The 16,888-nt window shown below is 40.1% G+C and overlaps 1 protein-coding gene across 1 annotated transcript; it reads left to right on the forward strand.

Annotated features, from left to right (window-relative positions):
- Positions 1-417: 417 nt before the first annotated feature.
- LOC148479291 (vomeronasal type-2 receptor 26-like) lies at positions 418-11,959 on the forward strand. Its single transcript, XM_088454704.1, has 3 exons — positions 418-558; positions 6,223-6,340; positions 11,055-11,959. The coding sequence occupies exons 1-3, from the start codon at positions 418-420 to the stop codon at positions 11,957-11,959; spliced, it is 1,164 nt and encodes a 387-aa protein (XP_088310830.1).
- Positions 11,960-16,888: the final 4,929 nt, after the last annotated feature.

Raw genomic sequence — 16,888 nt, forward strand, 5'->3', positions numbered from 1 at the left:
AAAATGTTTTGACCATTTTTGTGTCAACCTTTTGACCCTGTTGACCATTTGTACCTGTTGACCTTCTTACATGTCGACATTTAGTGTGTCAACATTTTGTCCCAGTACACTTATTGAGTGTCTAACATCTGGTTTTTATCTAGACATTGTCAACCTTTTTATTGTATATCTATAGTCCAGAACCTGCCAAAATGATTATAACACCTACTGTATCGTTGCTGTATTCTGACTCTGCTGTACCAATCTAGTGTTCTACTGTAACTATACAGTATATGTTTTATACATATGCTCATAAATATTTATCTCTAACATTAAGTCTCTTACTCTTTTATCGGTGAAAGCTTCACGCCTACATAAAAAAGGTTATGTATAAAGATCAATATCGTAAAAGAAATATGTTTTAATGAAAAAGGAGAAATGTCTTCTCATTTAGACCTTGAAAACTGGGTGACTATTGCTGGTGAAAAACAATCTATAGCATATTTTATAAACGTGGGAACATTTGATGGAGAGCAGATAAACATTGACTCAAGGAGAATACACTGGAATACTGGAAAAGTATGTTACAAAGCTACATTTAGATAAAATGTTTAAAGTGGAAAAGTACCACAGCAGGCTGAAACATGGGGCATGCATGGCACACGTAGTAATTCTGCCATGGACTTCTAAACTAGGAACCTAAATAGCCCAATTAGGAGCAGGGCCCTCACATTAAAACACCCTTCAGGCATTGATTTGAGACTGTGCCCTCATTTCTAATTTGAAACAGTTGAAGCTAGTGCCACATGAATAAATAACAGTGACATTCAATAAAGGAGTATGTAAAATAGTAAGGAGCTATGCCCATAAAAGCATAAAGCTCACAACCATGGATGTTGCCTTATTATATTTATTGTATTGTGGCAATAGGAGCAGTGTGATACAGAGGAACCAGGGGTGTTTAGCTGTTAAGCCTAGGGAAGTCATGCATTTGGAGGAGTAATTTTAGTGCATTTCTTGCAGCCTAATGCAGCTGAATGTGACTAATCAATCAGAACAGTTGTGAGCAACTCCCTTATGAAGAGTATTGTTTGCACATCAGACTGGGAGGGGAGGGGGGTTTAAGGTTTTAAACACTGTCTGGGGGCATATATCTGGGGGACCAATGCCAGAAAAGTTGTCCGGTGGCTAAATAGATGGTCCCTATTAGTCAGTGATAGCACTGCTTTTGACCTTGTAAATGGCTCAAATGAATATGAACTGTATAGTGGTTACTGGTCTCCGGTCATCCTAACGAAATAAACCGTAGTACACAAGTCCAGAGTTATAGAAAATCATAATAAATGAAAACTCCTAAGCTGCAAACTCCACCCCCCAGCAGCCAATTGATTGGTTTCATTCACAGTGAAGGGGAAAATATCACTAAAGCCAGGTACTCACTAGATGACATGTCGGCTGATCTGGTGGATCGGACAACATATGGTCCACATCGGCCAGTGTGTTCCAGATATATCGCTGATGATGCCACTCTCGTGCATCGTCAGTGACATCGTGCTTCCAGGTCCGATGGGCAATATTGTCAGCAGGGGCCAAGCTGTCGAATGCAACATACCCCCCCACTGTCACTCCATTGTTCCCGCCATCGGCAAGTGTGTATGCACTTGCTTATGCTGGGTCCCCTGCCGGGTCCCACCGATGATGAAATTGTGCTCAGTACACATCGGCTAATGTATACCCAGCATAAGAGTTTTTTGAACACACACCTGGCTCTTTATCAGTGTTAAACCCCTGTCAGATTGAGTGGACTTCCGTCAGCCTTCCCATATGTGACATGCTATAGATATCTAACAATTCATTTTATGTGATATGCCTTACTAGATCTGCTTTTAATTCTGTTATTTCTCCACAATTTTTTTCTGCTTTACTACATTAGTAAATTGTTCTTTCATTGCATAATAACCAGCTCTGTAATTACTTGTGTGAAAACTGTTTATGTGCCAATAACTGTAAGGAGAAAGCAATAAACCTATAGGAAAAGAGAATATGAATAGAAAGATGAGCTAAATCATTTTAGAGACAACAGATACCCATCACTCAAACGAAAGAAAAATAAATCCATGCCAAGAGGTAAATAGAGGAACTAAATCAATAAAAGGTTGTACAAAGAAGATGAGCAAAGAAGACATTATGAGTTGCCCTCTAGAGTATGCAATTACCCCAAAAACTATTTTAATAATAACTATTGCAAAAATTACTCATCTATTCATCTTAAAAACAGGTTTAAACTTACATGAAGAAAGTCGTAAACTCCCTAACCTGTCCATTTTTGGAAAGAGGATGTACCACCAACCCATCTGGTAAGGTACAAAAATATATAAAAAAGGGCAAAAATGTGGGAAAGAAAAAGAAAGTAACAAGAATAAAGATAACCTCTGCATCACTACCTCTAACACAAATAAGAACATGGATGTAGGTATGATTTTTAATTTCAGTTCTAAGATTTTGATGGTTGAAGAATGGGCTTAAAATGTGCCCCAGGGAATGACTAGATCCATTTAACACTTTCATTCATATGCAGAAACTGATGTGGAAACTTACCATCAAAATGTTCTTCATAATGGAGGTTTCTAAAGACATATAGGGGTATTCAATATGGGTGCGATAACATCGTTTTTGCATTAATATCGCAATTATGATGTCATTATCGCTGGTTTTACTTTTACACCCTATTCAATATCAAAGACTTATCGCAGTTTTGACAAGTCTTTGATAAAAAATTGTGATAAATTAATTAAAAATTGGGGTGCAAAAAAAAAAAGTGGAAAATTTGTTAAAAAATAGGGAAATAGGTTCAGGGCTATTCTGCAAGTATGCGGCAGGTGTTTTGAAGAATAGAATTATAGCGGCTGGTGCACAAATGCAGAATTTTTAAAAACTTACTTTAGGGACATCAAAATATTGCTAGTACCCATTTTCATGTACCCCAAATTTGATGGGACCACTTAAAAAAATGAAAAAATAACCTAAGTGCTCTCCTGCATCACTTCTTCAATTTTGGGAAAAAACACCTGCTGCGGTTATTTAAATCCCCGACTTTCAATTAAAGGCTAAAACGGGGGTACCTATAGTGATCCCCATGTTTTTACAACTTTAGGGGGGTCTTACAATTATTTTAAGGAAAAATTCGTAACTTTACGCAAATCCAACTTCGGAGTTTCCCGTTTTTGTTAATTTTATATTGAATACGGGGATAAGCGGGAGCGCGCACCAGACTTAATGCAGAAAATAACTCCGATATGAAACGTTAACTTCGACAGTGAAGTTAACGTTTCATATTGAATACCCCTCTAAGTGGATAAGAAATCATTAGAAGATACCAATCAACTTTCAGAAAGTATCTAGGAAAAAAATGAGTCATAAGAAAATTGAACATAATAAAATAAGAACAAAATGCCATAAAAAAATTTAAAAAGAGAAATCTATCATTTAAAAAAACCCAGAAAAGTGGTGAGGTCCGGTGATCCAGGATAAATCAGAATACGGACAAGAGATTCAGAGACATCTACAGGAAGATACTCTAACACATATGCACAATTTAAAAGTGACCCTACAAACAGGATCAAAATTTTATGTTCCAAGCTCATAAAAATATAAACTACCAACAGCACAATCTCTAAGCCTGATGCACCGATTCCATTTACAGTCATTTATATAGTGTAATTCACAATATTCATAGGATCTGAATGAAATTTCAGGCATAATCTGTCCATACACTAAAGTGTCAGCATAAATCAATCACCACCTCCAGTTTATATCCACTAAGACCCGTTCATATCTAATTTGGATAGATATGAATATAATAAATATGATGTGAAAATAACTCTCCCACCTTGCCTTCTTAAGGGAGTTCCTTACAACTGTTCTGATTGATTAGTCACATTCAGCTGCACCAGGCTGCAAGAAATGCACTGAAATTACTCAAGACCCACATTTTCTATCCTTGGCTGTTGTGCTAGGGTTTGTATAGTTTTTTATTTTGAGTGTTTGTCAGTTATATCTGTTTGTTCAGTGTTTTGTGTCAGTATAGAGAGGCAGAGAAAAGATAGGGATGAGGAGGAGAAGGACCCAGCGGTGTTGGAGGAGGCTGAGGAGGAACCGAGGAAGAGGCTGGTGGCAAAACAGCATGTGGCAGAAACATTTGTTTTTCATATGAGGAAAATATAGTATTAGTGTCAGCAATTGTGCATTGTTATGACATGGTTTTGGGCTGCAAGGCATCAAAAACTCCACATAGGCGTCAGGGCCAGCCCATGCACAATTTTTAGGTAAGTCAAGATTGTTCTCGGTGCTCCCAAGGGTACTGTTGCGTGCACCCAAAAAAAAGAAGGGGCATGAGACCTCATGGGAAAGCAACTAATTATGTCAAGGCTCCTGCTGAAGAGAGACCAGTCTAACCTGCTATTGTAAGGTGCAGCAATAAAATACTTTACACTTTATTGGAATATAAACAAAACAGTCAAATGGATGTGTACTGAATATGATGTTTTGAGAAAGGTACACTTTAACACATATATTGGAGCATAGTAAGACCCCTATATGTGTTAAAGTGTATCTTTCTCAAAACATCATATTCAGTACACATCCATTTGACTGTTTTGTTTATATTCCAATAAAGTGTAAAGGATTTTATGTTATGGAGACAACCCTCTTTTTTGTTTTACATGGATATACACCGTAAGAAGTCTGCATAGAAGAGAAGCCATGTTTAAGGAAGGAATATAATAGAAAGCATTTGGAGTGATGAATCTGCAGTGAACTATTTATACTTTTATTTTAAAAGAATTTTACATGAATTAATAAGGATTGCTGTATATACTCCTATTCACAGTGGTATAATACAGCCACCGATGTGGATCTACTGAACAGTGATAGCACCACTTGGTTTGAACTGAATCATCTTGGACACCTAAATTATCATTTTTGAACTACTACTAAACCATAGAGTGGAAAGTAAAATTCCCATTAGGAGCGCATAGGAACATATTCACTACCTAGTTTTAGCTCTGACAACTGAGTTTAAGCTTGAACGCCATCTAATGGGGTTATTTGATTGGTTTGTGTGGCATCAGACTCAGAGCCTGATTCAGACTTGGGAATAGAGGGCCTGATTCAGACCCACTCGCAAGCACTATGTGCTCGCAAGCAGGTCAATGGTGGCCCAGTGCGCATGCGCACGAAGGAGCCGGCTCCGTCGTGCACATGCGCGAGACCCGGATAGTGACGGCCAAACCGTCGCTCCGGGTCTTGTACCAAAGGGGGCGTGCTGGCCAAGTTGAGTGACAGCATGCCCCCTTTGGAGGCTGGCAAGACGGAGGCATTCCCATGGGAACACCTACAGTCTGGAGCCAGCCCCACTGACATCACAAGTGATGTCAGTGGGAGTGCTTCCGGCTCTGTTAGAGCCGAAAGCACTCTGGGGCTTGCGGCAACGAGACCCTACCACAAGGGTCTCATCGCAAGCCCGATGGTAGCAATGGTCTTGACCATTGCGATCATCATCATGGCCGCTCGCATAAGCTGTGTGTGGTAATAAGCAAAGAGTTTTAGATTTTACGAGGAGTGCTTCCAAACTGACATCTAAATTGTAGAGCAATAATAAAGCTGTGCAGTATTTGTGGGCTACATGAAAAAGCAGCCAGTATTTACCCTACATGTAAAAAAATGTATGTATTTACACCCCTTGCATTGCAATATGGTTTGTTCAGGGTCACAGTTGAGAGAGATATCTCACTCTATTCCCAAGTCTGAATCAGGCCCTCAGTTCTTATTGTTACTATTTAACACTGCCAATTACCTTTGACACCCTCTGATTGCTCATGTAATGTGATTAACATACAATTAAGATTTTAGTGCCCTTTGCTGGTTTTATTTACAACTGTAACTAACTTCAGTATAATTGATTAGAATTAGAGTTTGACACCCTTTATTGGTAATACTCTAATTGCTAATTTATTGTATTCCACATTTAGCTAGGGCTATAGTGCCATTATATTGAAGACAAGATCTTGTGCTCTCTATTGGGATCACTTCAGTTTAGTTTATTGATAAATTCCTGTCATTTGCACCCGCCATACTGACAATTTGGCCACAATAAGTCCACTTTCTGAATATTTTCAGGTCCACTTTAAGTTCACAAATCCAATGTTACAACTTCTTAACATTATATTGTTTATCTTTTAACAGATGCCACAAGGTCAGTGTTCTGAAAAATGTCCTAATGGATTCAGAAAAGCTCCAGGCGGAGGATATCATGCATGTTGTTATGGCTGTGTGCTATGTTCTGAAGGAGAAATATCCAATGGTATATGTACAGTATTTTACTTTACAAGTACAACTGAAAAATGTATCTTTATAATCTTATAACAATATGATATTTAACAAGTTATCATTTTAAAGATGTATGGTATATTTTAGCCAATATTTGTGAGTATTCACATAGAGAAAGATGGTGTGAAACGTGTGTTGTGTGCAATAGGAATGAGAGAAACATTTGCAGGTCAGTTCCCCAAAGGTTTAGATTTACAAAACTATGTATCAAACCACATGTCATGAACATGGACTGACTCTCAGATACCACAAACTGGACCAGCTGGTCATGATATTGGCACATCTCGGTCACTTACCAAAATACAAAATTTTACTGCCACCACGAAAGAAGATTCACGAGATCTAAGCATTCTCCACAAAATGATTAATAATTCACCTTCATTTACACACAGCTATGTAGCATGGCCCTCACATGCTCGCAGGTTCAGTGAGAATCAATAATTAATAGTCTCCAATGCCAGAGCTTTGATCTCTGTGTCACAAGCACTAGATATAGTTTTCCCCTTACTGAGTGACTGTAACAGCTCTTGCACCACAAGTGTGAAGTAAACAGTAAGATCCTATTAGAGACAAGTGAGTCTGGTTCTTAGAGAACTGGACTCATTTGAATTTCGGGAATCTGGGATGATCCGAGCCACAGCTTGGATCTCCCTGCCTGCCCCAGATCCTTCTCCGAGGCAAAACCTCGTGATCCCACTGTCAGATTTTCAACATTTTTCAACGGTGTGATTCCGGATACAATCGTTTCTTGTGGGACAGATCAGAAAAGTAGAGCTGGTAACATTGTGAAGGAATCACAAGCCAAGAACATCTATCATTTTGTAATATGTTTAATTTTATTTAAAAAAATAGAGTATAAATACAGTATATTCTGCTCACAATTTAAAATCAAAGGAAAAACGTATTTGATGACTTTAAGACCAAATGGGGATTTGCTCCAATGACTCCATACATTATCAAGAAATCCCTCAAAATCCAACAAATGAACAGTTCAGGATTAGCAGAGATTACATGGGAGGCCACCAAAGTTCTTTTCTTTTAAAATAAAACAGTTCATTTTGGTGTGCTCATATTTAACCCCTCACTGCTATGGGTTTTCTCACCCCTGTGCTGAGGCTATTTTTTGACATCCGCACTGTTTATTTTCCAACATTAAATCACTGATTTTTGTTATTTTGGTGATCACACCTATTATACCATTTTTGTTTTTATTTAGAAGACTTTGTATTTTCAGAAAATACCATTAGTCTTTTTAGTTATTCTAACGTCATAAAATTGTAACCCAAATGGCCAAAAAGGTGTTTTTATTTTTGAAATTTCGAGAAAGAAACTAAAAAGCAAACATGCTATTTTGTTCTCTTATAAACACCACAAATAAATACTTTGTGGTCCTTGCTTCATCAATAATCCACCTTTCCAAAATAGTAAAATGCAGGATTTTTTGTGTAGGTTTTTCCCAAAAAAAATAAATCTGAACTTTCATTGAACTTTCATGGAAAATTTGATTTTTGTGTACACTTTCAGTTATTTGGCAGGATATACTCTTCAAAAGCATAACATCGTTTACTAACACCGTATGCTTGAACAAAATTGCAAAGGACAGCTCTCCCAGCCAGAGCTGTCATTTCTGATAGAAACATTTCTGGATTTAGGACCTGGGAATCCTTTTGCGCATGTATTAAGTGATGCACGTGCAACTGGGGGGTGCTGGGAGGGATCTGATTGGATCTCTCTCAGGGGGAAGTGTAAATAGAAGCCTATAGGCTTCTACTGGGTAACACCATGCATTGCCCACCTTATACAAGCTCCGTAGTATTTCACATTCCAGAGCTGGGTTCATATGCGGTAAGCGGGCAAATAAGAGATTTGATGGATAAATATGCATTGATGCATCCTGCCCAATGTCTGGTGATCTCCAGATACCTACTGGGGGGCACATAATTTGAAATAGGAGACTCCCATCTATTTTTTCTGTAGTGCTGGATGATCACAAGACAAGAGCTGCTAAGGCGGCCACATCATATGAAAAAGGAGATCATCCCAATTTCATATGTGTGCGATCCCACATTTACAAGTGTAATTAAGGACAGGATAGGACACATAGTGCCCTCCCACCAATATAATGAAAACATATATTTTTCCTAACGCAGGATAAATGTGTTGGTTATCACAGGTGATCACCAGGCTATCGCTACTAGTGGCCCACTCATCTCTTTCCAATATAAGTAACCACAAATTTGCCATTGTCATAATGGGGGTAAGAGGGCACATAGTAACATTTTCCATAGCTCAGAGTTATATAATCTGAAATAACCAGTGGACGGCCACATCATTTAATAGTGTGTCACCTCCATGATAGATAATCTGGCTGTCATGCTAGAGCATATATATTATAATTTTACTCACTAAATAATCACCACACTGCTGTATTTTTTTCAATACTCATGTTTTTAATTAGTTATATCAGTGATTGGTGACATCTTCAATTAAGACTAACCAAGTCACAAAGGTATCATCTCATGTCTGCATTTTTGTTGATTACATGGAGACAGGGTAACAACTAAAGATGAGTAAAATGATTCAGCAATTTTCTTCCATTTTTTTTCTCAAAAAGAATTTGAATTAAAGTGTAAAATAAATGTGGAGAAGTGCAGAGAATGAAAGGGAGAGAGAAAAAGGGAGAGAGAGGTTTAAAGGAAGACAGAGAGAGGGAGAGAGAGAATGAAAGTGAGAGAGAGAGAGAGAGAGAGAGAGAGAGAGAGAGGGAGAGAGAGAAGAAAAGGGAGAGAGAGGGGGAGATAGAGAATGAAAGGGAAAGAGAGAGAAATAGAGATAATGAAATGGAAAGAGAGAGAGAAAGAGATAGAATGAAAGGTAGAGAGAAAGAGAGGTAGAGAGAGAATGAAAGGGAGAGAGAGAGGGAGAGAGAGAGGGAGAGGGAGAGAGAGAATGAAAGGGAAAGAGAGAGAGAAAGAGATAGAATGAAAGGTATAGAGAAAGAGAGGTAGAGAGAGAATGAAAGGGAGAGAGAGAGGGAGGGAGAGAATGAAAGGGAAAGAGAGAGAAAGAAAGAGAGAGAGATTGAGAAAGAGAGAGAGAGAAAGAGAGAGAGAAAGAGAGAGGGCGAGTACGAGAGAGAGCGTCAGTGAGAGTGCGAGAGAGAGAGCGTGAAAGAGCGCAAGAGAGAGAGAAAGAGAGAGCAAGAGAAAGAGAGAGCGAGAGAGAGCAAGAGAGAGAGAGAGTGCGAGAGAGGAAGAGAGAGGAGAGAGGAAGTGAGAGAGAGAGAGAGAGAGAGAGAGGGAGAGAGAGAATTAAAGGGAGAGAGAGAGGGAGAGAGAATGAAAGTGAAAGATAGAGAAAGAAAGATAATGAAAGGGAAATAGAGAGTGAAAGAGTTAGAATGAAAGGGAGAGAGAGAGGGAGAGATAGAATGAAAGGGAAAGAGAGAGAAAATGAGAGAGAAGAGAGAGAATGAAAGTGAAAGAGAGAGAAAGAGAGAGAATGAAAGGGAAAGAGAGAGAGAGGGAAAGAGAGAGAGATTGAGAAAGAGAGAGAAAGAGAGAGAGAAAGAGAGAGAGAAAGAGAGAGGGCGAGTACGAGAGAGAGCGTCAGAGAGAGTGCGAGAGAGAGAGAGTGCGAGAGAGAGCGCGTGAAAGAGCGCAAGAGAGAGAGAAAGAGAGAGCAAGAGAAAGAGAGAGCGAGAGAGAGCAAGAGAGAGAGAGAGCACGAGAGAGGAAGAGAGAGGAGAGAGGAAGAGAGAGAGAGAGAGAGAGCTTAGCAGCTGCATTCACTGACAATGATGGTTCCATAACAGAATCCTGAGATGGCCTTTTTATGCGCTCACTTCAGGCCATCTCCTAGACACCTCCCAGGAATGGCCAAGCCTTTCTGCTGTCATCCTAAATTAGTGCATTCACATACACAACAGAGATCATTGCCTACACTCAGTGGTATGCATGCACCATAGGGATTTCCAGGACTTTATACCCATGCGCTGTTATAAAGAATTGTTATACAGTACAAATATCAACACTGTGGGCCTCATTCAGCAAGGATCGCTGATGCAATAGTGGCCGCAAATGTGCATGCAGTTCTGCTGTGAAAGTATGCTAATAATTGAAATTGCAAAGCACTCGCACGGACAACATGCAGACGCCCGCTTACCCTTTCACACATCTGTAATACCTTGCAATCCAGCTAAAACATCAGTAACATCAAAGCACATCAGAGCCACTCGCACATTTAAAGCAGTTCTGACCCTACCAGTGAGGGCTCAGGCTGCGTATGCCATCGCAGTGGCTGATTTATGCACGCCCCTCTAACAGCGTTCAAACTCACTGGCACGCCTGTGTTTCTCTGACCACCACCCCCGTCACCACCTCCAAACAGTACTTCCTGCTAATCACTCTGCGATGGGTCTGCATACTCACTGCGATCGCAGTCCCGATCGCAGTGAGGCATTCGTGCATGCACACTGTGATGCATAGGCATGCGCATTACACAACAATTGACCATCTGCGTATGCTTTCGCAGTTGTGATCCTTGTTGAATGGGGCCCTGTGTCCACCTCTGAGTCAGGCCCATAGAGAGAGAGAAAGAAAGTGACGGAGAATAAAAAGAAAAGAGAGACAAGTTGAGGTCAAAATTGCTGCTAAATAATTTATTTATCTCACATTTTTATTCCATAGACAACAATTGTGTGAAATGTACAGAAGGTGAATGGCCTAACGACACAAAGAACCAATGCATTGCCAAAGCTCAAGATTTTCTATCGTATGAAAAGGACCCTATATCTTCAGTCTTTTCTGTTATTGCTCTTTTATTTTCTGCTATAATTGTCTTTATAATTGGATTGTTTATTTTATTTCAGAACAACCAAATAGTCAGAGCAAATAATCAGAACCTTAGTTTTATTCTCCTCACCTCTCTAAAGCTGAGTTTACTCTGTGTATTTCTTTTCCTTGGTCGTCCAGTCGATATATCCTGCACGGTACGCCAAGTCTGCTTTGTAATCATATTTACTATTGCTTTGTCTTCTGTCCTGGCCAAGACTATCACAGTTTGTATCGCTTTTAAAGCCACAAGACCTGGAAGCTACTGGAGAAAATGGATTGGAGTCAAACTACCAAATGCTTTAGTGCTGATCTGCTCTTCTGTCCAGGTCCTGAATGGTGTTATCTGGTTGTTAGTTTCTCCTCCATTTCAGGAGTTTAACATGGACACTACTCCTGGGACTATCATCATCCAATGTAATGAGGGTTCTGTGCTGGCCTTTTATTTCATGTTGGGTTACATTGGAGTTATGGCAGCTGTGAGCTTTGTCCTGGCTTTCATGGTGAGGACATTACCTGACATCTATAATGATGCAAAATACATCACATTCAGCATGATGGTGTTCTGCAGTGTTTGGGTCTGCGCCATCCCAGCTTATCTGAGCAGTAATGGGAAACAAATGGTATTTGTAGAGGTGTTTGCTGTATTAGCTTCATGCATTGGAGTATTATGCTGCATATTTTTCCCTAAATGCTACTATATACTGATGAGACCTGAAATGAACAGAAAAGAACTTTTGTGCTTGGGGACAAAGAAATAAACATTGCCTCATAATATATCCGAATACCTTGTAATAGATGCATAATTCTCATTAATATCTTTATTGTCAGATGATGGATGTAACCATGAATTATTTTAAACCATATTTGCTAAAATAAAGACACAGACCAAGTTTATGGCGTTCAAATAATAGGCCAGCTTCATTTCTTTACAATAATGAGTATGGTGGCAGATGAAAGAACGGCAAACCACCGGTGCCCACTTGACTTAGGCAAAAGATGTCCAAAACTTACCAGGACCAACTATCCCAATTTAATGGTAAGTGAGATATAAAATACTTGCAAGGGCCAACTCTTCCTTTCTAAGCAAGTGAGATGGCATCCTACACCTATACCGATGCACCATTTCGGCCCACTCGGTTGAGAGGTGCCGCTGACCCCAGTTGGGTGAAACCAGCGCAACCAGTGCATTAAAGGGGTGTGCACCACTCATACTGCAGCAATATAGATGCTTTACAGGTTGCTGGTCTCTCTCTGCCATGAAATAAAGCCAACACAAGACACAATAGAGAAGGGAGGGTGGGGATCAGAATCAAAATGGTAGAATATCCTTACAGACATTACCCATACTCCCAGTTTCCACTCCCCCTTAACAAAAACAACAACCTATCCCTGTAACGTTAACAACTGTCAATCCTAAATAACCCCTCCTTTAAGTTTATTAACCCCATCCATCCCTGTCTAGAGGTTTATATGCCCCCTGTTCTATGCAAACCTCTGTTATCTTTTGTTTAGGTTATAATTTGAACAACTGAAGACAACAGGGCTGATGCAGAGATGAAAGTATAATTGAAGAGCGTATTTGCATGTTTTTGCACTGTACAGGCTCCAGAAATAATAGCACACAAGTGCAGAAAAAGGCAGAGTTTTACATAATCTGAACACATATCATTTGCAATAGAAGACGCTCAACTGTGGTCGGGTTTGGTGTTTTCATGTAGACAATGAACAGTGGAGGTTATATTCACATAAGTGGCCTCTATGCAGATCTTTAGAATTTGAAGAGCTGCAATTTGCTTCCGCTACAGTTTATTTGCAAATCCAGAATGATGATTATGACTCGTAGGTTAGCATTGGAGGGTTGCTAGCATAGCCCTACAGGTTACAGCACTGCTCTCATTAAACACACCTATAGGAAATAATTGGGAGAAAAGATATTTGTGGGAGTTTTTCAAGAAGACTCTAAGGACCCATACATCAACAATCTATCGGCACAATGCTGTGTTTTGCCGATAGTTTGTGTAAACACCTTGCCAAATGCCAACATGTTGGAAATCTTCGTTTCACAGATTTTGACCAAAAAATTTTTTGAAATCGGCAAGAAGGGGATTTCTAGCATGTTGGATTTTGCAGATCATCGGGAATCTGATCGCGGATTGGGGAATTAGATTGGGGATTAGAGGAATCGAGCAATTGACGTATGAGCCTATTCAGGCAGGTATGCTATTTTTCTATGCTGTTGTTTACATTGTGCATGCATGCATGTGTATTGTGAATCGTGCAATTGTCTGAAGTAATTTTACATTTGCAGTACCATTTTAGCATTTTAAACCTGTTTCACAACTTTAAATATGGGTATATTTTCTGCTTTAAATAATTTTTTGAAAATGTTTTTCTTTTCATTTTATATTTTATTTTTTAATTCCCCTCTTGATAAGTCATCGAAATGCTGTTTTCTAAAGAGAGAAATATATTTTTTCTTTTTACCATTCATAAAATTGTGATCTTTTTGTGTTTTTGTAGGGTATTCTATAGGATATAATTTTTTTCAATATCCAATATTTAATTTTTTTTAAATTAAATATGTCATTCAAATATCAAAATTAAAAGTAATATCAACACGTTTTATTAATAACTTAAAAAATGGATACCATTTTATTTTCCTTTATTATTTTGGGCATCAGAACAAATGATTCCTTTTTCAGTTTGCACCTGTTTTCGGAGTGGTCCACCTACTGGAGGCTCCAGGTGTTGAGGTTTTGTTCTCTATAGCTAAGGCTTATAAGAGGCAGATACATATATAGATGTGGCTGCTAAGGGACTGTGACAATGCCACCAGGGCCCTCTGCACTGCCCTCCATAGACCCCTGGGTACAAGCAGACCCACATTATTCAGAGGATCTAACAATGATTTAACCTAACTAAGGCCGGGTACACACTTGGCCGATATTGCCATGATTTGCTATATCAACAAGACAAATTGTACATATCAGCTAGTATGTATGCAGTACTGTGCGCTCCTGCAGGTCGTATGCGATATCTTCCAGTCGGCCATGCTGCACAGCCAACCAAAAGATATTGCAAGTGATTAGGTACCAATCATGTAGTGTGTACAGCCAAATGGACGACCAGACAGTATGTCGGTCCGATTTGGCCAATTTTTAAGTCATATGTTGCCAGTGATTGTTGTAGTGTGTAAGGGAGCAGTGATAAATCATATATGATCAAATGATGCAATCATTTGGTCATATGCGATATTGCACAGTGTACACTCAATATTGGATGTTCTGGCCTCAAGAGAAATCAGATGTTAAATTGGTCAAATTACAAGTCATTTGGGTGTGTACCCAGCCTAATTGTCATGGCCTCATGAATCAGACACAAAGAAATCTAAACCTGTAGCTTCTACACCTTGTCCATAGAAAGCTGACACAAGCCAGCCACCATGTCAATTTCAATGGGCACTCCATGAATGCCAAAAAGAGCAATGACATAGAATAGCCTATCCCAACAGACCCCCAAATCATCCAACCAAACAGCTAGAAAGTCATCCAAGTAGTGAGCCAGGCCAGAGTGACCTATACCAGTCTAAAACGGAAGCAAAGCCCTCAAAATAGGCACAAGACAAAACACAGCACATGGGCAAACACCTGTCCAGAAAATAACCACCAGGCAAGCAAAAACCTAAGAAACTAAATGTATCCGGATGTAAGGGCAGCAGCCAGAAGTCTGACTCAATGTCAACCTTGTTGAGAAGAGCTCCAGAAACAACGGAATGCACCAAGCCCAGGGCATCTTCAAAAGACTGATTAACAACCCTGAAATTATTAGGATAAATGGCATCATTAGTAGAGCCACGTTCAAAGTAGGACAAGTGTTGTCTAAGCTGTTTTTTTATCAAGCACCTTTTTCTGCTCAACTCCAGTATGGGAGATGTACAAATGAGACATGGAAGGGCAGGAGAAGAGGCCAATGATGCGACCAAGAGACATGTCTGCTATAACCTTGCGAAAAAGAATAACCAGATCCTATCATCCACACTATGCTGATGGCAATACAGAACAGCAGTATTGGCACAGTGCACCATATTCTCCCCCCACGAACCATACAGTAGGTGAAGCACCCATGGGGTCACCTGATCCCCTATGCCTAGTGTTATGACTGGTGGGGGGGGTATGGTGCACTGTGCTAACACTACTATTCAGCACTGGCTGTGGCACAGTATGCATGACATGTTCTGTCAAGACTGGTTTATTGATAACTTTACTGTGACAGAGGATGGTAAAAAGTATTTGACAGTGGCTAAGACTCCTGACTTTGCCGGGAGGAGGCTTCCTGTTCCTTTCATAACTGGGTTGGCAGTTTTCTTGTCTTTGTTGCCTGGGATCATCTGGTCAACTGTTGCTGGGTGAGGTGGATCTACTCTGCAAGGAGCCACATAAACTTAGACAGATGCTGTGTAGATTAAGAGGAGCTAAAGCATGAAGAAACATCAAACCATTTATCATCATAATCTCTATCTCCAAAGTGCAAATAAGCATCTGAACCAGAAGAACTGGCCACCACTGACTGCACCAGGAGAATCAGACCTGAAAAGGGACCATCAATGGCATAATGGCTCCTCTAAGAAGACACAACATCAGGCACAGCCACAGAAGGAGAGACACCAAGAGAAGACTGAGGCCCCACCAAGGAAGGCAAAGACAATGTAGGAGGTAAAGTGGAGGGGCCACAGCTGAGAATGAGGGCATACCCATGATGTGAGTTAAAAGGGCAGGAAGAAGGGGGCAGAAAGAAGGGGCTGGGGAGTAGGTCACATGCAAGGAAACAACTAGTAACAAAACCCCAACCAGAAGGCACAATAGGGGAAAGTAGAAGCAGTCAGGGAAGGATACACAGTAGGGGACAAGGGCCAACCCATAGGGGAAGAAAATAACAAGAGTGGAGCCCCCAACAGACATAATGGGGTAGTAAGAGAGAACCTGAAAAACCAAGGAGTGGGGGAGAATAATGGGGGCTGTAAAACTGTGGCACACACCATGGGAGAGGGAACAGCAGCAGCAGCAGACAAAGGGCAGAGAAGGACACATCTCCTGCAGGGGAAAGCATGGGGAGGGCACCACCACAGGCCAAGACACATCCACAATGGGGGGTCAACAGCTCAAAAACAGACTCAGGGGGAGAGAGTAAGAGGGCAGCTACAGCATTTTGGCTGAGGGTGAGTTTGCCACCCCCACAGCTTTACCAGGTGGCCTTATGTCATTTTAACTGCATGTATTTTTTTAAGTTTCCTCAAATTGAAAAAGCAATAAAAAAAATCAACAGTTGGTGACACAAACAGGTTCCTTTTTATAAAGTGTTCTTAAGAGGCATTCAGTAGGATCATGTTATAAAGTGTCCTTATGTGGCATTAGGATCATGTTATACAGTGTCCTTATGTGGCATTCAGTAGAATCATGTTATAAAGTGTCCTTATGTGACATTCTGTAGGATTATGTTATAAAGTGTCCTTGTTTGGCATTCTGTAGAATCATGTTATAAAGTGTCCTTATGTGACATTCTATAGGATAATATTATAAAGTAGCTCAGATGCTTATGCAGAAACCAGATGGATGTGATTGTTGTCTCATTGGTCAGGCTGCAGTAGCTGAAGCTTACCGCAGCCTGAACAAATCCGTGCAGCTTGCGAG

This window comes from Taudactylus pleione, unplaced genomic scaffold (genome assembly GCF_031769625.1).
Source record: "Taudactylus pleione unplaced genomic scaffold, aTauple2 ptg000627l, whole genome shotgun sequence".
Taxonomy (NCBI): domain Eukaryota; kingdom Metazoa; phylum Chordata; class Amphibia; order Anura; family Myobatrachidae; genus Taudactylus; species Taudactylus pleione.

Excerpts from the sequence above, each read along its gene's own strand:
- LOC148479291 (XM_088454704.1), top strand. The coding sequence starts at position 418 with ATGTCTTCTCATTTAGACCTTGAAAACTGGGTGACTATTGCTGGTGAA. Across the intron at positions 559-6,222 it reads TACACTGGAATACTGGAAAA|ATGCCACAAGGTCAGTGTTC; the intron begins GTATGTTACAAA and ends ATCTTTTAACAG. Across the intron at positions 6,341-11,054 it reads TGAAGGAGAAATATCCAATG|ACAACAATTGTGTGAAATGT; the intron begins GTATATGTACAG and ends TTTATTCCATAG.